Source organism: Gallinula chloropus, assembly GCF_964237585.1.
Source record: "Gallinula chloropus genome assembly, chromosome: 6".
NCBI classification, from domain to species: Eukaryota; Metazoa; Chordata; class Aves; order Gruiformes; family Rallidae; genus Gallinula; species Gallinula chloropus.
Genome location: NC_140091.1, coordinates 15,392,845 through 15,415,057, shown reverse-complemented (window position 1 = coordinate 15,415,057; position 22,213 = coordinate 15,392,845). Strand labels below are relative to the sequence as shown.

The 22,213-nt window shown below is 43.4% G+C and overlaps 2 protein-coding genes across 2 annotated transcripts; one reads left to right on the top strand and one right to left on the bottom strand.

Moving 5' to 3' along the window:
- Nucleotides 1-763: 763 nt before the first annotated feature.
- On the top strand, nucleotides 764-4,659 carry GNG5 (G protein subunit gamma 5). Its single transcript, XM_084266422.1, has 3 exons — nucleotides 764-920; nucleotides 1,981-2,136; nucleotides 4,412-4,659. The coding sequence occupies exons 1-2, from the start codon at nucleotides 840-842 to the stop codon at nucleotides 2,104-2,106; spliced, it is 207 nt and encodes a 68-aa protein (XP_084122548.1). The 5' UTR covers nucleotides 764-839; the 3' UTR covers nucleotides 2,107-2,136; nucleotides 4,412-4,659.
- A 91-nt stretch (nucleotides 4,660-4,750) lies between these two features.
- On the bottom strand, nucleotides 4,751-11,513 carry RPF1 (ribosome production factor 1 homolog; the record flags this gene model as incomplete). Its single annotated transcript, XM_084266421.1, has 9 exons — nucleotides 4,751-6,005; nucleotides 6,817-6,943; nucleotides 7,024-7,205; nucleotides 8,052-8,134; nucleotides 8,715-8,868; nucleotides 9,638-9,733; nucleotides 10,143-10,223; nucleotides 11,188-11,244; nucleotides 11,343-11,513. 9 exons carry the CDS (start codon nucleotides 11,511-11,513, stop codon nucleotides 5,964-5,966), a joined length of 993 nt encoding a protein of 330 aa, XP_084122547.1. The 3' UTR covers nucleotides 4,751-5,963.
- Nucleotides 11,514-22,213: the final 10,700 nt, after the last annotated feature.

Genomic DNA, 22,213 nt, shown 5'->3' with positions numbered 1-22,213 from the left:
AGGGGTTCCTGAAAGGTCTGGGTTTCTCTCTGATAAAGGGACAATTATGGTGAACTTCAGCCAAGCCACCTGCACACCAAACACGGCATTCCAACGGAACCTGACTGTGCTGGGCAACCCTGCCAGAAAAATCCTGCCCTTAACTCCATCTCTGCCCTAAACTTGTGATGACTTTGTGTTGTGCCCTCACTCTGAAGGCTCTTCCAGCACCTCAGAGGTTACACACCTCCCTCAGATTTTCAGCCTGCTGAGTATCCTGGCTGTTCAGGTCATCTCAGCAGCTCTCCCTCGCAGTCCCACGACGCCTAATTCACCTTTTCCTCAGCGCAAGTGACCAGACCTTCCAGAGGACCCTGCCGGTCTCGGCCCGGCTCCATGGGGTGGGCTCAAGCTGTCCTCCTGCAGCGGGACGCACCCGCTTAGCGGGGCCGTGTCCTTACTGCCTCTTCCCAACACCCCGCAACGAGCTCTCCCGAGTGACCTGACTGAACGCTTCGCCGCAGTGATTCCCAACCAAAGACGGGGCTGGTCACAGCACAAGCTCTTCCCGCACGATACCTCTCCCTTATTTCTGTGTTTCCAGGCGGGTCCCGGCCCCGGCACACAGCTCGCAGGCGGGCAGCCACGAACCGCAGGCGCTAACCGCAAACCTGGTCAGCGGCCCGTCCCGCAGGGCCGCCCCGCCGCCCGCTTGCGGCCCCGCAGCGCCCCCCGCGGCGGGGGCCTGGCTGGGGAGCGGCGGTAGCTGCGCAGGCGCCGCCGGGACAGAGAGTTTGGGAAGAGCGGGGAAGTTGGCGCTGGGTGTGCCGCCGCCTGTCGTGTCCACAGTCGCTCCCGACATGTCCGGCTCCTCCAACGTGGCGGCCATGAAGAAGGTGGTGCAGCAGCTGCGCCTGGAGGCCAGTGTGACACGAGTGAAGGTGAGAAGCGGCGCCGGGACAGGGCAGACGCGCCGCCATTACGCCGGCCCGGGGACCGCGCCCCGCGGCGCTCCTCGCAGGCGGCCGGGCCGCCCCGCCGGGTAGGGGCCAGCGGCCAGCTCCGACCTGCCCCGTCTCGCCGAGCCTCCATGCCGGCGGTGACCCGCTCCTTGGCTTTAGCCCCGAGGGCCCGTCGGGCCGCGCCCCGGGGCGGCTGCACAGCTGCCTCCCTTTCCCGCCGCCTCCCCAAGGCCCGGCCCGTGCGGCGCCCGGCCCGGCCCGCCGCCTCTGCTCGCTTCCTGCAGCCTCTCAGGGACCCCCGGGGCCGCTCCCCGATCGAAGCGCTGCCCCGGCGCGACGGACGTGCCCCACTCCCCTTTCGTTTCCTTATTCCGGGGACTGCCTTCTCCCAGCGGACCGTGGTGAAAAGAGCAGCTGGAGTCGGGGGTTCGACCACAGGTTGCCTTGGCTGGCCTGGCACTGTAAAATGGAGACCTGTGCCCTCAGCTTGCGTGTTTCTGAAAGCGTCAGTCTGAGCCTTGGCACATTAGAGGAGCCCTGACAAACTGCAGGTACACGGTAATCGGTGAAGATGCTGTTTTCTGAAACTTTGTCTTTTCAGAGTTCAGAGTTACAGCACGACAAAGAACTTTTTCACTGTTAGGGAGGTACAGCCTGGCAACACCCCATACGCTATCTCATCATAAGGATGGCTTTCCAAGGGAAGAGATGAAATGACATTATAGTCGAGTAGAGCATCTTACACTGTGGGTTGTGGTTTTGAACAATTTATGCTAGAAAAAGGGTCTTCAGAGCCCTCTCCAAGATGTTCCTTATCTTTTAACCTTTATGCTTTTAACATGAAAATGTTCCAAATTAATTCTTACTCTGATATTGCACAACTTGTCATTAGAAACAAAAAAACTATGGTGAAATTTGTATAAAATCTACGTAAACTATATTGCAGAATCTTTTAACAGTATTCTTTGTACTTTGTCATGTAGCTTCATTCTGACCAGAGCGTTCAGTGAATTCTAATGCCAACCTTTATTATGATTAGGTTTCCCAGGCTGCAGCAGACTTGAAGCAGTTCTGCCTGCAGAATGCACAACACGATCCCCTACTGACAGGAGTATCATCAAGTACAAATCCATTCAGACCCCAGAAAGTTTGTTCATTTTTGTAATAATGGGAACTACTTTGATACCTTTCAGTGGTAAGTTCTTGAATTACAATTCATTAACTGTTCTGTCATTAAAAATAGCTGGCTTTAAATCAGACTGCCTGTATTAAAAGCATTCAGAGCAGACATGGTACTTCTGCAGATGGTATTGGTTTAGATCCCTGTTTTGGCCCCCTCCTCCCCTGTTCTGGTAGTAGCTCTGTAGTGGACGTAATGTTGTTCATGAGTAGCATGAGCTCATTTAGCTGTTGCCGAGCTTCAACCAGTTTCTGTTGCTACAGCAAAGTAGTAGTGGGGCCAGCTACTACTGAGGTGCTATTTGGACTAACCTGGCTGTATTCTGCTCTTGTTTTTGTGTAAGGATATTATTTCCATTTTCTCACATGTGTATGCTGTCAGGCAGGTAATCCTGCCAAGGCCCTGTTGTGACACACAAAGCAAGACTTTAGATCTTGGACTTTGCAAAGAGCCCTTCCAAAGACAGGTTAGTGGCAGTCACAAAGGGCACTGCAGGACACACCCTTTAAGCCAAAAGGAAGAAGTACGTACTCCGGGAATCGTGTCAAGGCTTATACTCCACTCCAAGCTACTACATGAATAACAGTTTAAATAACTAGAAACAGTTCAATACTCATTTAGGTTTTCATTCCAAACTTATAGAGGTTCATTAATGCTGTTGCTGTCATTACAAAGATTAATCTGGCATTCCTTGAAAACTCTGGTGATTTACGTTTCAGACTAACTTGTATGGAAAGGTGAATTTCAGATCCACAGTGGTCTCACCAAGACCCTCAGAGTCACAGTAGCTTGGTATTTGCCTGCAATAAATGCATGGTAATTTTACCATGTCCTTCTCCAGTGCCTCCTGACAGGCATCTGTTAGGGGCAAGAGCGTGTATGTTATTTTGCAGTGCCTGACGTGCAGTTAAGTATAGTTAACTATCCTTAGAAATCTCATAGCAAGTCTTAGCCTTGAATAATTCTGATTTTGTAGCTGACTTTCATCATCCAAAGAGTTGTAGTTTGCTGGATTTAAGTTGTGTTACTTCGGCAGCTTTATAGAAAGGTGACTGTACCCAGGCTGAGCTGTTGAAATTTCTTCAGAATTGTTCTTCCCCTCAAGCAGACCTTAGAAAGGTTCCAGAAGGTTTGTGTATAAACAACATGGTTCGTGCTAGTAAAGACCAGAGTAATAACAATATCGAGGTGAATGTGTAACTATTTAAGACACTTCCTCCATTGTTTTGAGTAGTAAAATCCAGCAGTGGAATTGATATGTGCTTTGAGAGTTCTTGTAGCTTTTGGAGGTATTTCTATCATGAATTTTATCAACTGTTTTATTTAAAAGGTATTTTTGTTGGACACTGACTTACCTTCACCCTACTGTAGCATCAGCTTTAACCAGTAACTCAAGGAAGAAATAAGATAATCTATAAGCATTGTAGCCTCATGACCTATAAAAAGCCAAATAAACTGTACTTTAATCAGTGACACATACACTTTCCTACTGAGCTTTGCCAAAGTCTACTAATTCCTGGGTGTGGATGTCGGGAAATAGCGTTTCCTGTGTCTCACACACACGTGTGCATACGCAGGGCAGAAGAGGCTTAATATTTTCCTTCTCAATTACAGCCCTTATCTTCCCTTTCTGGTTTTGGAATGGTGCAATTGTTTCTGTTGATGTTACAGGCAGAAGTCCCAGAACTGCAGAATGGCAGGGACTGGAAGGGACCTCGGAGGTCACCTAACCACCAGCCCCCCAAGCCCCCTCCCCCTGAAGTCATCATAACAGCAGGTTTAGTTACACTACCTACATAGAAAATTTAATCCCTTCACTGTATCTCTTGCAAGCACTTCCTCAAAATAGGCAGATTTCTAGTGGTAATCCTGGTGTTTTCATGATGAGCCAATAGAGTTCATTGTTTGCGCAGTCAGAACCACCTCTCAGGAGTGAAGAGGAAGTGAATTTGCTGGTTACAGTGACTCCCCTTGCTTTTCAAAGGCAGAGTATACACCTGCTGTTTCTGTGGGCACCAAGTGACTGGGAACAACTTCTGTCCTTCCACTTAGCAGTTTGGCTGCCAGAAGACACTAAGCTTCAGTTCTTTTATAATTGTTTTGATTATCTTCTTGTACCCTTGGGGACAGCCTCATGGATTTAACATGGATTTATTTCACAAACCACATAGCTGTGGAAAAGAGGGTTAGGTTTTTTTTTCCCTTCATAGTTACCCATGGCGAACTGAATTTAATTTCTGCATTTTAACACTGATATCTTTCTAACTGTGTTTTGGTTTTTGTTTTTCAGATCTTTTAGCATCTTTTCCTAACTGCTGACATGTGTTGAGGCGGAGTACCTCAAGGAGTGGCCTTGTTTGAAGTCTGTACAAAATGCTTAGCTTCAACGTGCCAAATCTAACTGTAAAATTGCTACTGTTGTCAGACCTCTTACCATCTACCTCTCCAGATGAACTGTATGCTAGTTACAATACTTCTGTTTCATAAGGGAATCAGTTTTATATGCCAAGCAAAAAATAAAAGTGTCCTTGAGTTAGAGTTTGGTCTTGAAATTACTGATAAACTTCTGGATACGATGACACCTCACCAGTTACTGCAGCAGCTGGAGAGCATATACAGGACTCTGTTTAAATATTCCATGCTGTTGCAGGTTTGCCTTGGGTTGACAGTGTTACAGAGCAACAAGGTTTCTATTTCATTATACTTAGAAGCATAATAGAACAGAAAAAAAAGTTTGGCTGTTAGTTTATAATTCAGCTATTCAGCTGTCCCGTATCATAAATATTAAATAAGGACAAGGAGTAACTTAATTATCTTAAAGAGTAATTCTACCCTAGTAGATGACTTACTGTATGAGCCACCTTGCTTTTTAGACAAAAAAAAATTTAGTAGAATTGCATAGGAAAAGAAAGTAATTCAAAGAAATCGCAGCTTTCTAGTGAGAATGTGCAAACTTAAGGCAGAAGAGTAGCCTATTCTGCAGGTAATACCAACTCAAGTACAGCTCTGAGGCTGAAGAAGTGTTTAAGAGTCCAATACAGAAAACCTTGCTCAGACCTCACATGTTTAACCCAACAGCATTTTCAGATGAAATAGCTTTATGTGCTTCCTGTAAGCAGGCCTTTGAATTCTTTCCCATCAGTGTCTATTTGTTTTTATATACAGGAGTATCTACTGCTTTGGGTACATACCTCTTCTGAGTATGACGTTTACAGAAGAGATACCTGTAGGAGTCAAGCATGTTATTTTTGTAACTTCAGCAACAGGGCTATTTTATGCAAGATGTTAATGAAATAAAATACCACAGACTTCCTGGATTGCATCCAGCCTTCTGAATGGACCATTTTTGGAAAGCTATCACCATACTTTCAGGGAACAGCATACTGTAATAAAATATCTCTCTCTTACCTGATTAATAGAAGACATCTGGGTGGGTTTAGCTACTTAATAGCAAAATAAACTGTCAAATTAGAAATACTTTATTTAACCAAAATATTTACTGTCTCTGATGTTGCAAAGTGTAATTTATCTCTACAGTACAGCAGCAGTCATGGCAAATTTTCACTGATAGCTAATTTACAAGCTGCTCTGACACTGGCATTGTTTTTCCTGCCAAACTGGAGAAAGAGTCACTGTACTTCTTGTGTTGGATTCAGCTACAAACACAGGAAGAAAGATTCAGTCCTACTTGATCTGCTCATGTAGAAAGTTTCAATGTTTGCAGTTTGTCTTTCTGCAGACAGTACTGTTCAGTGTCGCTATCATTAGTTAAGAGTTGGAGATGATCCACAGTTCAAAACAGTTGTATTTCTGGTCACCAGCAACTGGCAGGAAGCTGTCCCTTATAAGTGAAATTTTCTTCTACTTGTGTCCATTTCTCGGCGCTGAAATTTAAAAGAAAAGTTATTAACCAGCAGCTTCATGCAACAGGGTACAAACAAGGATGACTGCTCCCATTTACAGCAGGGTAGGCAGTGGAATGTGTCACAGTTAACAGTGCAGTCGAGTCTGTAGTCAGCTTTTCAGGACTAACAAGAGAGAAGAATTATAGTGATTTAGAACTAAAGAACATGCAGCAGTTCTCTGTCTGCCAACAGTAGACAAAGCGTCTTAAACAAGATTATCCATTTCATGTACTACAGCAGGGGTATTAGTTTTCTTCCCCTGGGTACTCACAAGTTTTACTAATCAGTTGCAGTTCCATGGTAAAAATGACAAGAAAAGCAATTTATCCTTGACTAGAGTCCATTTCACCTGAAGATGTGCAGGGGTCAGTTACTTTTTGATTTGCTATTGATACTTATGTAAATAGCTTAATCATTTTTACATTATGATTCCTGCGCTCACCTTGCACAAAAATAGCTCTAGTCAATTTACTGTGCTTCCAATAATAGCTTATACCAAGGGGAGCAGTTTTTACATTTCCTTTTATCTGTAAATGTTAAATAAATTACATTCTGCAAATAAGTAGCTGTGGTATGTTGATACTCATCATCCTTGCTATTTTTAACTTGCAGTATAGCAGAATTCTTCTGCTCTGTATTTTTCAAAACATACCTCTATGTATTTCAGGCAAACACTTCCATGTTGAGAATTGCATTCATGACACTTTTTTAGGCTAAGATGTGTGACTGCATTTCATGTCAGCGTCAGTCTCCCTTCACAAGCAGGACTGTTACCATTACTTGGGCATACCTTATGAATCCATTCATATTCTCCAAACTTGGAATCGAAAGTTCCTTTTTGAAGGGACCTCAGCTTTAATGTAAAACGTGGCCCAAGTTCTTGAATCCCCACTTTCTTTTCACTCTTGAAGATGTATCTTGAGGAAGAAGAAAATACAAGTCAGGAAGCAAATGACTAGAAAGCTCTCTCACTCGTGAGTTTTGTGGCAAAGGTCACCTGTGGAATCTGAAGAAGATGTAGTCCCGCTGGTTGTGGAACGTTGCCACTTGCCTTCCGATGAACTGAGGGTCATGTGGGAAGAGAGAAGCCAACATGCGGCCAACAGAATGGCCGAGTCGCGTTGTGAAGTTGTTCAGGATGACCTCAGGGATGTGTTCCGTGGGCTCCTTCCCTGTCCGCTGGAACCAAAGCGGCAGATAGGAACGCAGAGGACAGATCGAATACAAAAGGAATTTAATGCACTATCAAAGAAGAGTCTGAAGTCAAATATGAGGAAGACAACCAGGGCTTACTACTAGCAGGGCTGGTAACACGCCCTACTCATTTTTTTCACACACAACTTACTTAAACTCATATAGAAGTAAAATAGCATCTGGTAACACCAGGATTTTCAGTTCAACAATACAGATTGAATACAAAAGCACAAATTTCACATTTCATTCCTCCTACACCAATTTCCATTCCTGGAAGCACCCTCAGAGCAAACAGTGCAGTCTGCCTATCACAGGAGTCTCCTTTCTGCACTAATACCAACCAACACAGGATTCTTCTACACTAAGCACAGATGAAGCTTAAAGATTACTTATTTAAAAAAAGAGAAAAACAAACATTTCACTGCAATTTACGCAGGGCTAAGCAAGCAATGCTTACTACAGAAGGAGTGACTGCTGTAGGAATAAGAAAAATTAGGTTTTATTCAAAACTAGGAACTACATCCATTTAAAACCTTTTTACTGCTGATTTTTATACACTCTATCACGTGTATGTAAACACTGGGTATTCCCAATTGATGCAGGTTATCAGCTGCTATTTCTGACACAACTACAAAACTACACTGCAGACAGTTAAAGAAATTCACAAAATAGCTATCAAAGTAGAAATATGCTGCTTATGAAGGTAGTCCTTGGCCTCATATTAGCTTACAGAAAACCACTGACAGGATCAGCTGAATGGCACAAAAGCACAAGCACTTTCAACACTCGGAACAAAAAACTATACATCTATTCAATTTGGTTGAGTCTTACCTTTATTTCTTTACGCAAACGGACACTACTCATTCTAAAATGAGCAGTTGGACCCTCAGGCAGGTGACTTAAAACAAGACCATCTGTTCAGAGAGTTAAAAAAAAGGGCTGGTAAAATTCAAGGTGTAACTTACCAAGGAACACTATCTGCAAAGCACACTGTTCCATTAGAATATTATATTCATCATCTATACCTGATTTACAATGTTTCATTATATTTTCAAATATACACTCATAATCTGGTTAACTAGTGTTCTGAAGCATGTCCATTAAATTTTGTTTCAATAGCTAACCAGGGTTATCTTCTATCACTTTATCACTTACTAATAATTGATTATTAGCAAAACTAAATTTTCCTGGACAGAAAAACTTGTAAATTAATCAAACTTAGGTTTAATGAAATAGTAAGTGCTTATCCATGCATTATAAATTAAACTTAAAAAAGCCAACACTGTTCCTTTAATAATTCCGAGTTTCATTACCCAAGTTTCATACAATCGAGTTGGCACAGTGTTTTTTAACTGCAGTTACACTGTAAACTGCACACTGAAGAGAAAAAAACCCAGGAATTAAGTATATCTTTAAAACACACTAAAGAACTATGTTCTTTCCCCAGTGAGGCCAAAGCTAGTGTATCTATTTAATAAACACACAAAAGGATACTTGGTATTTTGCGATCTTCATTAATGACGATTAAATCAGTGAAGTCCCTTGCAATACACTGTGGGATAATTTTTTTCAAAGCCAGTCCTCTCCGATAGTAGACATGGGAGTTGGGTATAACTGTAGACAGTTGTTCACAGAATCTCACTGTTCTCTGCAAAAAAAGGAGATTTAATTGCAACGTGGTAAATACAATGTCAAATTCAAGTACTTGGGGAAGGGAGGGTTGCTTGTTCCAACTGCCCTCCCTGATGATGTATTACTTCCAGTATCTAGATAAAGATTTGAAGACAAACTATTAAATTATGTCATTTGGTCAGTGAAAAAAAAATAGTATTTGCAGTAGACTACAGCACACTAGGGGCTTTTTTATTTAAGGATGTTTTCATCCTCTCTCAATCACAGCAAAGCAGGAAAATTACAAAAGCATAACCCCCAAACCAAGTATTTATTAAGGATATTCACTTACAAGTTTGTAACATTTCAAAATACAATGTAACTATTAGTTCAAGTACTAATGTCCCAGTTTCCAGATAAACTTTTTCCTATTTAAAAAAACACTTTCTTTGTAGCTTTCACAAATGTCAGTAATCTCCTCAGTTAGATAATACAGATCACTTGCACACAGGAACATATGCATGAGGCTGGTTTTGGTTTGTTTAGGGAGGGGTAAGGGTGTTTGGTTTTCTTTGGTTGATTTTGGTTTTGTTTGGTTTTTTTTTAATGAAGGAAAAAAACAGTGCTAGAGAAATTAATAGATTACATACTCACAGAGGTTCCTAATAGTTGCTACATACAACAGCAGGAAAAAAATCCACGTGAAAGCTTTTATTTTCAGCTTCAATATACCAAGCAGAATATGAAAATCTTGCTATCTCAGAACGAGTTGATTGCTCAGAACTCCCCAAGTAAAGCATACGTACCCCACGAGGTCTGTCTGATGTTGTAATAAGAATCTTGGGAACTGTCTGTCTGTTGAAGTACGGTGCAAATTCATCAGTTGCTTCATCAAAAGCAACCTGGAAGAACACAAATCTTGTTAAACTGCTATACATGCAATCACTGAACATCAATTCTTCACTCTGAGCTAAAGTCTGATGAAATTGAATTTAGTAGGAAAAATGCCAATTCACAAGATCTATCCTACAAATAACCATCACAAAGCACGTCATTTTTACATTTTTAAGAATATAGTGTGATGAACATTGACAGGTTTTACCATCAATAACAGTAATGCTAAAAGCAGTTATCCAATGTAGGTAATAAAAGAATGACATCACCTCTTAGTGAACCCACCACTTGTCACAAGTAATTCATCAGCACCTTAACAGGAGAGTGATGAATGTTAAGTTTCATTATTCCATTTTATTTCCTTTCTTGGAAAAAAAATGGATAACTTAATAGCACATGCAGAAACGAAGCGGTTACCTCTTCATCATTGGGATCTACAGTCGTTTCATCGTAGATTCTCTGATTTTCAATAGTCTTTGGTACGGCTTTTGGAGGTGCCTAAAATAAGTCAGTTTATTAGCATAACACATTCATGTAATTTTTAAGTCTAATGCAAAAAACACATTCAACCTACCATCATATTAGAATTAGAAGTACTAGTTATTTTATGCCAGCTTTTAAAAAAGTCACAACATCATCTTGACTAAAAATACACATAGGTATTGAGGCCTCAGAGTGGATCATATGGAGGAGACACATCACTACAACAGTGTCACCGATTAATTTCAGTCTAATAAGAAAAGGGATTACAAAAACCCCAAACCAAACCAAACAACAAAAAAGGGGGTCTTTCCACTTCTCTGTGGAAGAAAAAAGCTCAACTTCCATCAGCAACGCATTTTAGCCTCGACATCTACAATTTAACACTAATAGCATACATTTACCCTGTTACTTACACTACTCTTAAAAGAGTACGGCAATGCAGGAGGAGCTCACAACTGACTGTCTTCAGCTGTCAATATGCTTTTGAAGTAGTTCAGGGGAAGAAGCAAAAGCCTTGTTCATGGCTAGGCTTGGAAACAAGCAGACAACCAAGCCTGGGCAGGGTTAGGTGAGATCTGTTTGTTTTCATTAATACAAAAATGGCATACTGGAGTCTAATTCCCAGTACCACCAACCCAACGCCGCCGCAGGCGCATCAGACGGGTGAGGCTCTCAGGAAGGGGCTGCTGTTATACCGCTATTAGCACGAACCTGATCCCGCCCGACTGCAGCACCGCTTAACACGGCACCAACGCGGCTCCTAGGCCCCGCCGCCGGACACGGCCCTGCCCGAGGCCGCCTCTCTGAAGGCCCCCGTCCCGCAGGACTCGGCTGCGGAGAGGCCGCCTCACGCGCGGGAGCCGAGGCCCGGCAGCCAGCGAGGCGAGCTCTTCCCGCCGGCGGCGGAGCGCCTCCTCCCTGCAGCGGGAGCGGCCTCGCCGCCAGACGGGCCCGCGGCGCCTGCGGCCGGGGCACTTACTTTGTCTCCGAGGGCTTCTCGCTCTTTCCTGCGTTTCTTCTTGGCGGCCAGTTTCTCCTAGCGGGAGAACGAGAGCGATCCGTTAGTCAGAGCCGCGCCCCGCCGGACCCCCACCCCCGCCGCCGGTACCGGCCTCCGCCCGGGCCCTCCCGCACCTTCCTCTGCTGCTGCTTCCAGCGGAGGAACATGAAGTGCCGCCGCTGCTTGTTCTTGATCTCGGAGACGCTGAAGGTCGGGGGGAAGAGAACCCGCTCCGGAGCCGGCGGCGCCCCATTTTCCGCCGCGGAGCCCTGCGGGCCGCCACTTGCCGGGCCGCCACCCGCCATGCCGCCGCCGGTCAGGAGCTGACCCCTCACCTCTGACCTCCGCACCCGCTGCGCCTGCGCTGGGGCCGCCGGCCGGAAAGACAGGCCTGCCGCCGCGCATGCGGCCTGGCGACAGCCTCTCCGCCGAGTGTCGTGGCTGTGCCTGGGCTCACGCACAGCGGGGCTTGGCGGGTTTGGCTTCCTCCGGCGTACGGGCGGCAGCCCGGCTCTGTCCGCGGTGTTTGTCAGCTGCTCCCCGGGCCGTGGCGTGGCGCGGGCTCCGCTGTTGCGGCGCCGCGGGTGCCTGGGAAGTGCTGGCGAATTGCCGGGCGGGCCTCGAGAGGAGAGGGCACCATGCAGGCTGCCGCCGCCGTGCAGCTTGCGGGGTCGGGCATTCGCGGGCGCCAGGGACGACGTGACGCAGCTGTGTTTTCCCCTGTGGGCGCGTTTCGCGCCCGGGCTCTGGCTCCCCGCGGGCCAGGCTGCGGGACCGGCTGCCCGAGGCAGCCGGGGGGATTTCTCGCGGTAGCCCCCCTGAAAACGCATTGCATTGCAGGCCCTCAAAACTGATGTCAAACGAGAACCCCTGCGGCTAAATAAAGAGGCCCAGCTCTGTGAAGCTGGAAATGAGGTGCAGTCTGTTCCTGAGCTGGTTTTCCAGCTTAGAGGTGTGCGGGTATGGCTGCACTGCTGAGACACTGCTCTGCTGTGTAGGAGCCGGGTACCTGGGGGGTTTGGGAAGCCTGGGCTGTGCCAGAGGCATTCTCGAGCTCAGACTGCACAATTCTGGGCCCTGGTGGGGCTGATCGGTTCCGTTTGTCCCAAGGGGTGTCTCAGAGCTTGGAAGGTGCCTACTAAATACCCATATAAATACCACTTGGCATTACGAAGATTCTTCAACTAGAAAAGTGAAGAAGAAAGCTGCGGCATAAATGGGTGAAGAAAGTGGGAAAAGATCTAGAAGTAACCTGAACTAGACAATGTTTCAAACCTATTTCTCCCCTATAAACAAATTTAACTCCATAACTCAACTTGCTTCACTGAGGTTATTTCCACTTAACATGGATTTAAATGAAAGATCAAAGGCCTCATTATGCACAATGCCATAGTCTTCTGGCCTTGCTCCCATTTTTGTCAAGAGAAAATACTACAGCTATCCTCAGTGCCTTAAGGATAAGTAGTTTCCATGGTAATTAAGGTTTGGGGGATTGACTTAAGAGGATGTTAAACAAGGGCTTTCTGTAACTATCTCACCGGCTGATTCAACTATCAGAGATTGCAAGGGCGTCTCAAAGTCTTAAGCAGAGAATTTCATCACTGCTGTTAGCAGAACGAATAGGCAATTCCAGGTTATTCGTAGTTGCAGTTTGCAATGTTGCTTCTGTCGGAATCATGGCAAAATAGTGTGCAGCATCACTGTGTGAAGCTTGCTGAGTGCTTACGTGTGGAAAAAACACATTATCTTTCTTCCTCCCAGGAAGTGGGAAGACAACCTCCTCATATTACTCAAAGGCTTTTTTTCCAAGGACTGTCAGGAACAAAATAATGATACACAGTAATGCAAGAACTTCCCAGGGCAGGGGAGGGGCAATAAAAAGACACCAGAAATGCATTGTGGACTTGGTAAAAATAAGATCATTAACAGGGTACAATTATGACTTCAATAGGAGGCCCAACTAATAAATGCATGCATAGCGTTAATTTAATTTCTTCATAGAGAAGGTCCCTGGGTCTTTGTGTATTTTCACTCTGAACTCTATGGCAAAAACATCTTCACCAGGATACTTTTTTTTTTTCACACAACTAATGTAACATTGCCAGGAAAAGATCTTTTGGAAGAAGTTGGTTTAAAAGACAAACAAACAAAAAACAAACAAACACCATGAAAACACCAGTAGCTTTGATTTGTGCAAACCAAGTAAGTTCTCCAGTAGAGTGATGAATGAAGACATTTATTCCGTGTCAGCACTAAAGGAATTTTGGAGGAAACCTTTCTGTAAATTACCACTGACCCAGCTGCTGTAGTGGAAGCATCATTTTGAGTTGCACTGATAGACTACTGGAGTTTTTTGCTGTTCTGACATTTTAAGCAATTGAAAAATATCTTGGGATCAAGTTGAAAGGACAAAGAATTGCTTGGGGAAAGGAAATTAAGTTAGAAAACATTTATGGAATGAGACGAGAAAAGAGGGCAAGGTGGCTCTGCATTCAGGAGTTTATTAGAGAAATGGGTTTGTTGGTTTGTTTGTTTTCCTAAATGTAATAACCAACAGTTTGCTATGTTCCTGTTTTGTTTTCCTTCATTTCATTACCTGAAATGAGGTAATGAGAAGGTGTACTACTTGTCTTCAAGATTCATTATACCGAACAAAATGCCCTAGTGCAGGGCTCCAACCCAAACCAACCCTTGCTAGGGTTGGAAAAGAAATACAGACAAAAGGATTCTCCCTGTCTTCCCAGAGAATGCTGGTTTTTCACTCAAAAAATAAAGAACTGTTGTATGTTTTTAACATTGATTCAGTTTGACTGTAGATGCCTTGCCATGTTAGAGTGGCAAAGCATCTCCCTCGGACCCAGCAAGCCAGAGTCCCCTGCGGTTGTTGTTAAAGCAGGTGACTGCCAATTGGTAGGAGTAATTTGAAGGTCATGCGATTGATGGCGCAGTTTCTGTAGCGTCCCAGTTCCGAGTAGAGCAGGAGGCTGGGGAGAAGTGACTGATGTTCCTCTAGCACAACCCTTTCCCCCCCCCCCCCCCCCCCCCCCCAGTTCTGTAGTTGGAAACAGTGCTGTCACGGATCTGAAAGTGTTGAAGAGAGGGAAATACGCAGAACATGAGGTCACATCAAAGCACGAGTAAGCAGTGAGGCAGCTCAGGGTTGCAGGCTACTGAACTAAGACGTGTACTCCTCTTACTCGGGTTCAAAGCCAGTTCTCCCATGCCTTCTTGGTGCTGTGCAGATAACGAAGTTGTACCCCAAAGGTCTGGGTTTTGTTATGCCTGTAAGCACCTCAGCCTAGAGACTGCAGAGTGGTTAGTACAGCTTTGATCATCATGTCTGAGGCTTTCCAGGCCCCTCAAAATAGAAGTTCTTTGCAGTCCTGCTTGGAGCATCTCTCTGTAGGCATTCTCCAGGACTAAGAGCACTGACTATAGCAAAATTAGTGATAGTAGCTTTCCTTAACTGGTTGTTCAAAGGTTAAAGTATTTGCATTTGTTATGGAAAACAGGATTTTTCAGCCTCTGGAGACAGAAAAACATCTGTCCTGTTACAGGAACAACCAAACCACAGGCCTTCAGGTTTTTCAGAGGTGAGAACTTTCTTCATTCTTCTGACCAAAGTTATTGCCTGGAGAGGGTGCAGAAAACACTGGACCAAATAGCTGGTGGCTGGGTCACGCTTTTCCTGAAGGGATGGGGTGTTAGATTTCTGGCCAGGTCTCCATAGTCTCCCAGTAGTTTAGTTTAAACACAGCAATACAGACACAAGCTGTAGAGAATGGGTTGCAACCAGGTTGTCTTTAGATGTGTGCCCTGAGCACGGGGGCTGGAGTCTGGTTCCTCTTACACTCCTGGTCCGATGCTCTCTTAGGCTTTTTGCACTGTGAAAAAAGAAAGGGTGACGTGGTCTCACTAGGGTGGAATATTCAGAGGAGTGGGAGATGCTCGGTCTGGCAGGGGAGTCTTATTTGATCCATCCCTTTAACCGAGGAGGAGTTGAACATGGGCGCGCCACAGTATGCTGTCATACCAACAACAGACATCTCTACCATCCCTTTCTGAGAGAAAGCCTGCGATGCTTGTTCTGCCTCACTGTACCAAGCCATCTAGGTCTCTGCTGTAGAAAAGCCTCTTGTTCATCCAGCTCAGCAGAAGCATGAAATAAATGCTAAAGTGCTTAGCCCTTTCCAGACTGTTCCCAGACGTGGGCATACCCAGAGCTGTTTCTCCAGGGCAGCATTACGTAGGGCAGCAAACAAGAATTACAGGGTGCCTGCACAGGATCTCTGTGGGCAGTTTTCAGGATCACCTGTTAGGGACTTAGAGGCTTGCATTCCTCAGCGGATCTCCATTCCAGTATTTTCAGTCACCCAGGGCAATCTGTCTGATGGATAAAATGGGGAACATACGCAATGAAGCTCGTTTAATGTTCCAGGGCAAACACTAGATCTTATGCTGTGTTCCCAGTGTCTGCCCTCATCCCAAAGCTCTTCAGAAAAATTAATTCTTTTCATACACTGTTCTGGGTTACCCTTTACAGTAGCTGAGCTGTGTACAGACAGTAAAGTGCTTATTGGAAAGAAGATATGTCCATTATACATGTGGGAAAATTAAACACATTTGCTATTTTATCAAATGTATCTATGAAGTTAGAATGCCCAGTGTAAGACACCAGTGCTGGATATTTTGAGAATATTTAGCACCATATGTTCAAACCACAGGTAGGTTCAGTTAGATTCACAATTCACTGTGCCCAGGATCATTCTAGATACCAGATTCCAGATATCTCAAGTTGAGCACCTACAGATGAGGAATGCAGACTTACTTGTCTGTGCCTAAAAGGAAATTAAGGTTTGCTGTACCATGGGTGAATAAGGACATTAAATGAAATTTTCTTAGTCAGTTTTTGCTCTGTAATGCTCTCACTTTTGAGTGTTTCTTTATGATCTTTGTGGGGTTTATAGCTTTTATGTTAAAAGCTGTAGATTTAAAAACAAATAAAGGCAAAATAAGTGAAAAGTGAAGGCCCCTCTAAAGAGCAGCTTTGTCTTCCAGAGTTTTGGTGCCTCCAATCCAGGTATCACACCAGGACTTGCTGAACGTGCACTCTGTCACCTTGTCTAGGTCATTAATACGGACATTAAGAGCTTGGCCCCTGTGAGGGTCCCTGAGGGGCACCGCTAGTAACCAGCCACCTTTTTGGTAGACTTTGCTGATCAACACCCGTTGTGCCCCACAGCCCAGCCGATTATCCGCCTGCCTTGTAGTACCTGCTTTCGCCCCGTCTTTCACCAATTTGACTGTAAGGGTCCTGTGGGAGACCATGTCCAAGGGCTCCCTGAAGTTGAGGTAAACAGGATACACTGCTCTTCCTCCTCTGCTAAGCCAGCCTTCCCATCAAAGGTTTGCCAATGGTAAAGCCACTTTACACCCACCAGCTGTTCTAAGTCACCTTTGTGTCCCTCAGGTGCTTGGAAATGTCTTCCTGGAGTACTCACTCCGCAGTCATCCCAGGGACGGAGGTGAGGATGACAGACCTGTTCTTCCTGGGTCTTCCATGCCCTTCTTGAAGTTGTGGCAGTTGAGCTCAGTGGTTCGAGCAGTGGTTGCTGATGCATTTACACAGTCTGTGTCTAACATCTCAGAAGGTGGATGTGTGTGCATGTAAGAAAGAAAAAGCAGCAAAGGTTTTGGAAGCCAGAGAGGGCAGAACTTAAATACAATCTAAACAAAAATGCAGCAAAGGAGAGTGGTATTCTTTATGTGCTATTCTTACAAAAAACCAGAAAATGTCTTATTTAAAAATTAGGGAAATCCTGTAGTCTGCTCCATGTAAGTGTCCAGTTCTAAAGCTCATTAGATTTAAAAAGAATTACAGCTCCTTTATGTATGGATGTCAACACAATTATAAACATGTAGTTATAACAGACATTACAATAATTCCTTCCTACAGGACCTATCAAGGTGGCATAGCTGGCCATTATCCTAATCTGGGCTGATCAGCCTGATGAATACTGGGTGTTTGATTTACTGCAAGTCTGTCAGCACTTCTGGTTAGTCAGTAGATTAAAACTGCTAGATAATGCATTTATTCTATGTAAGCTGAAAAAAAAGATAAAGGAGTTTGCTGGAGCTTCAAGCACCTAGTGCCAAAAACTGGAATACTTCCCCAACCAGAAATTCTGTGCACAAGAAAACTGTAACTTGATGCATTTAGACATTCTGAGAAGTTTCTGTGATGGCTACCCATGGCAAAATACAGGAGAAGCATTTACTGTTTCTAGCCTGGTGTTAATGCTGAATTAATTTTGCTGCTCCTGGAGATAACTATCCTTTTCTAAAGAACTGTCCCGTAAAAGGGAAGGGAGTCAGTGGCAACGTTTCATCAACTCTGTGAGCATGTAGAAAAACTTCTTGGGGAGGGTGGTGGTTCTCTTTGTGGGAAGCAATCCTGGTATCTTTCTGCTGGTGGCAATTACACATGGATTGGGCTACTGTAGGAAAACATTCCTTCATAGTGACAAAGAAAGTTTGTCCAACATTAGAGTGTGACTTGTTTCTAACCAGATATGTTTTGGATTTGTGTTTTCATTTAATTTATCAACTGCCCTTTGTTTTATATTAAGGCATATTTGTGCTGTAGTGGAATAATTTCTCAGTAATAAATAGAACTTGGTATAGCAAATAAGTGTGCTTTTTTTCTGCTTTCAGGTTGCCCACAGATATATTCAAAATATATTAAAAATTATTACAACATAACTTGTAGGTGTTTCTAAAGGAATAAGGTAACAATTTCCTTAGAGTAAAACATGTCCAATGAAACTGCTGTTCCCCTTGCAGATCACTCTTAACTCCATGGTATCAAGACAAGTTATCAACAGGTAAGCAAAGTATGTTGCTGAAATGCTGCATTTTAATACATTTTGGTGTCAAGATGTGTTACTCTCTAGCTCTTAGTAGATACTTTACATTTTAAATTGGGAAAAATTAGTCTGGACCACTTTCTCCTTGGTATTATTAAGAAATCAGAGGTATTCATAGATGGCCACTAACACATATTAGTTTCCAAATTTGTAAGATAACATTTGCATAAGAACCAGAACTTGTGAAGTGATGCGTGATAAGGATTTGTTACCAGAATCTTTAGTAGGATGAGCTAACTTGAACAATGTGCATTTCAATATAGTTAAGCACAGGCTCATGTTTCCAAGAAAGAAACATGTCGATCAGTTATCTGATGGAGGACTGCATTATGAAGAGCAATTAAGAAAAGCAATTAAGAGCACACAGAAAAGCTGTCTTTGTGGATAAATGTGGGGAGCACACTGTCTGTAGCAGTAAGGATTTTGCTGGTGGAAAAGCAGTATGTCATGGCCTGATATCAATACAAAAACCAACAAACTGGTTCAACAGAACTATGTGGTTGATTGGCATCTAGAAACCCTTCTTCCAGAGGAGACTTTAAAAACTTGATCTGCTTAGCCCATCAGTGAATCACATAAGAGCTAACTCACTGGGAATTACAGAAGAGAGTAACTGCAATCATAGAAATCTTCAGTTTAGCAGGCAAATCTTTTAAAAACATGTAGCACCTGAAAGCTGAGAGATGTTTTTTGATTATAAAACCAAACCCAAACCAACCCCTTACACTAACTAAGCCTTGAAAAAATTAAATGACAATGATGCACCTGTGAAGTATTCCTCATCACCTTAAATCTTTAGATCAAGAAGGTGGATTTTTTCCAAAGGAAGTGCTCTAGCTACGCCAGAATTCTGTACAGCCATCAGTTGATCTAATTGACACCTGTACTGTGCAAAAGGTCAGGCTGGAATATCACGGTGCTTTCTTCTGGCCTGAAAACCTATGATGCTATGAAATACCAAAATGGAGCAAAAAACCCCCACACCCTCTGAAATATTTTAGACTACCTGCCATAATATTGAGGTAGGATGCGATTAGAGATTGCAATGAACAGATTTTTACAATAATTTAACAGCCAATTTTAGCTACATTAAAGGGTTTGAATTGCTAAATGTCAATGAAGAATCACCAGAATTGCAGTATCTCTTGCATTTAAGGCTACCCAGCCCCTTTCACCAACAAGATTCCATTTCTTTCATTATTATTATTTACTCACCTTAGGATAACTTTCTGGAAATCACATTTCTATATTTATCGTGATCATAACATCAAAAGGACTAAAGTTAGTGAAAACCAAATGCTAATGCAAGAAAATCCAAAATATCAGACATGATTTGGAGATTTACCAGGAGATTTCCTTCTCTTTTACTTTATAAATTCTTAGTGGCAGAACTTTTTTTCTTATGTGTTGATAAAATATGAACACGTTTTTGGATGTTTATAAGTGCTAATCACAAAATAACAAAGGTAATGAACATTGTAAGACATTTAGCTGGCAACATGTAATAATCCCAGTGTCAGATAAACTCTTTTTTTTCCAGTATGCATATGTAGCTCTTATTAATGAAACTCAAGCTGCACCTAATTACTAGTAACAGAAAATCACTGCTGTTTACCTCCCACATACAGAGCCACACCTTGCCCTCCAGGAAATCCAGAGAGCTTCCCAAGAACTATCCCTAGCTCTGGCCTAGTTTTCAGCCTCTTTTATACCATTTTACAGTAGAAGCTTGTCAGAGCCAATCCCGTCTGGTGCATAGTGTTTGAGTGAAGGAAGAAATGAAATTCATTGTGAAGTCTGGTCTTAAGTTAGACCTTTCCAGTGCAGTAGCTCTTTTGCTTGGTCTACATGGTTCTGCAAGTTTGGAGCTCTACCCAGCACAGACTGATGCTGAAGAGTATCTCTGTCCCCTGCAGTAGGAGCCAGAGGACAGAATCAAACCCACCGTTTTGGTAAAAGTTGCTGTACAAGATGACAAGGAAGAGTTAGCTGTGATATTTTCCTTTGTCTGTATTTCCACTCTGATCATATTTTCCTACTGCCTGAGAAAATATTTTACTTCCCAAGTTTGTGTGACCTTATTTACGACAGGGAAAGTACGATCTGGTTACCTTTGGCAGGAGAGGGTTAGGCTAAATGGTTCAAGCCCTGTTCTTGTATTTCAGCAGGAGAGTTTTCAGTGCATGTGAAAAGAAATGGCAGCATTTGGTCTGATACTGGGATTGTATCCATCAGCTGACAATGCATCTGTTCATGGCTTCTGCAATTCGACTTGAACTGTTAATGAGCCAGTATCGGATTTGGAAGACCTGTCTTGTCCTCCTTCAGACATACTTCATGGTCTTCTCTGATAAGTCCCTTCCTGCCTTATTCTTCCTCAAAATCAGTATGAAAGTGGTTTTGCTTTATACAGATGAATAAGCTTAATATATATTCTAGAGAGAAGAACAAGGGCTCAGCAAATCTCATGGGGAGTTCTCTTCTGGGAAGCAGAGTCACTAAAGAGGAGTTGGAGACTCATAGACCACAATTGCTATTTCTCTGACATGGTGACTAGAATAGGGAAATTAACTCTTGATTGCTCAAGCAAGTAAATATTGGGAAAGAACAGAGAGGTTTATACTTCCTCTGTACCTGGCACTGATGCAAGGCAAATTGGAATGTTGTACATGGGGTTTGTGTCCTAAATTCAGAAAGAGTGATGAAAAATGAGAGGGAATTCATAGAATAGGCATGAGAAATGATTAAAGGATTAGGATGGTCTCCTTCTAATGTGAGGCTCAAGGAGTTCCACCTATTTAGCTTATCAAAGAGAAGGTTAATGGGGGCCCTTTACGTACCTTTCTATGTAGTAAATATTCATTTAAAAATACATACCTTAGCTCTAGCAAGGATCCAAGACCTACAATCTTAATTTATAGTTACCCATAATTAACCATTGAGAGGGTTACCATGAATTATGGTAAATTTTCTGTTGCCATTTATATCAAGAAGTGATGTTTCCACCTTAAAATGATAAAAATCTAGTTCAGAAAGGAACTAGTTCAGGGAAATTTACTCTCCATTATACAGGAAGTCAAACTAGAAGATCACATAGGTCACTTCAGGCTTTCTAATCTGTTAATTAAATAGTTTATATAAATTTACTTTAATTGGTTCTGTGATTGTTAATAAATAGTATTTTTAATGTTTCATGTTTGACTGCAGCCTCACCTAATCTCCATTATTTCTTACTGTATGTGGGTGGTGGGACTTTGTCATCGTACCAGCACCTCCACCTTCATCCCTAAGGGTTGCATCATTAGTCTGTTACACAACCTGAAGGGCTAATATTGTTGACACAATGCCAACCATAGAGCTGTTGAGAGGTGGAGTGATGGTGTTGCTAGGGATCCTAACAAAACTGCTCCAGCTCCTGGGTAAATGCTTTATCCAGACCAAGTTCTGTTGTACTTTTAAAAAATTTACTAGAATATACTGCTCAGATGGCTGTAGTCTCTTTGCAAGTCTCTGTTGAGGATTTTTAGCATGTCAGTCTAGATTTTTTACAACCGAATGTATAATTTTCCAGGCGTTTATCCGGGCTCAGGGTGGTATTTAAAATTTTGTTCTCACTTGTTCATTCAGCTGTATTGTGCTTGGTAGTCCTGGGAACAGACTGCCACCCTCACAAGGATGAACATCATCGCATCCATTGGCCACGCTGTTGTTTCTCTGGGCACCCCTCCAGCTTTGCACGGAGAGCAGCCCGTCCTTAACATTATCTCAGGAGGAAGCAGTCCATCTTTTTGGGGACACAATGATCTGCTTTCCTCTGGGCTCAGGAGCTTTCATTCCATTAGGCCTGCTGGCAGAAATTGAAGAACATAATTTTGTTGTTTCAGGTGAGATGTCCATCTGGTACCCTCACCTACTAGCTGTATGTCGAGGTGTCACCCTGCCTTAGGAGGAGGCAGGCACTCCACAACTCTGCAGCTCAAAACTCTTTGGAAAGTGCCATGGCCTTCACGTTTGCATTCATGAATTGTTTCAGTTTTTCTCCTTTCAGAAAGCAAGCTGCTGCAGATAATGCTCTTCAC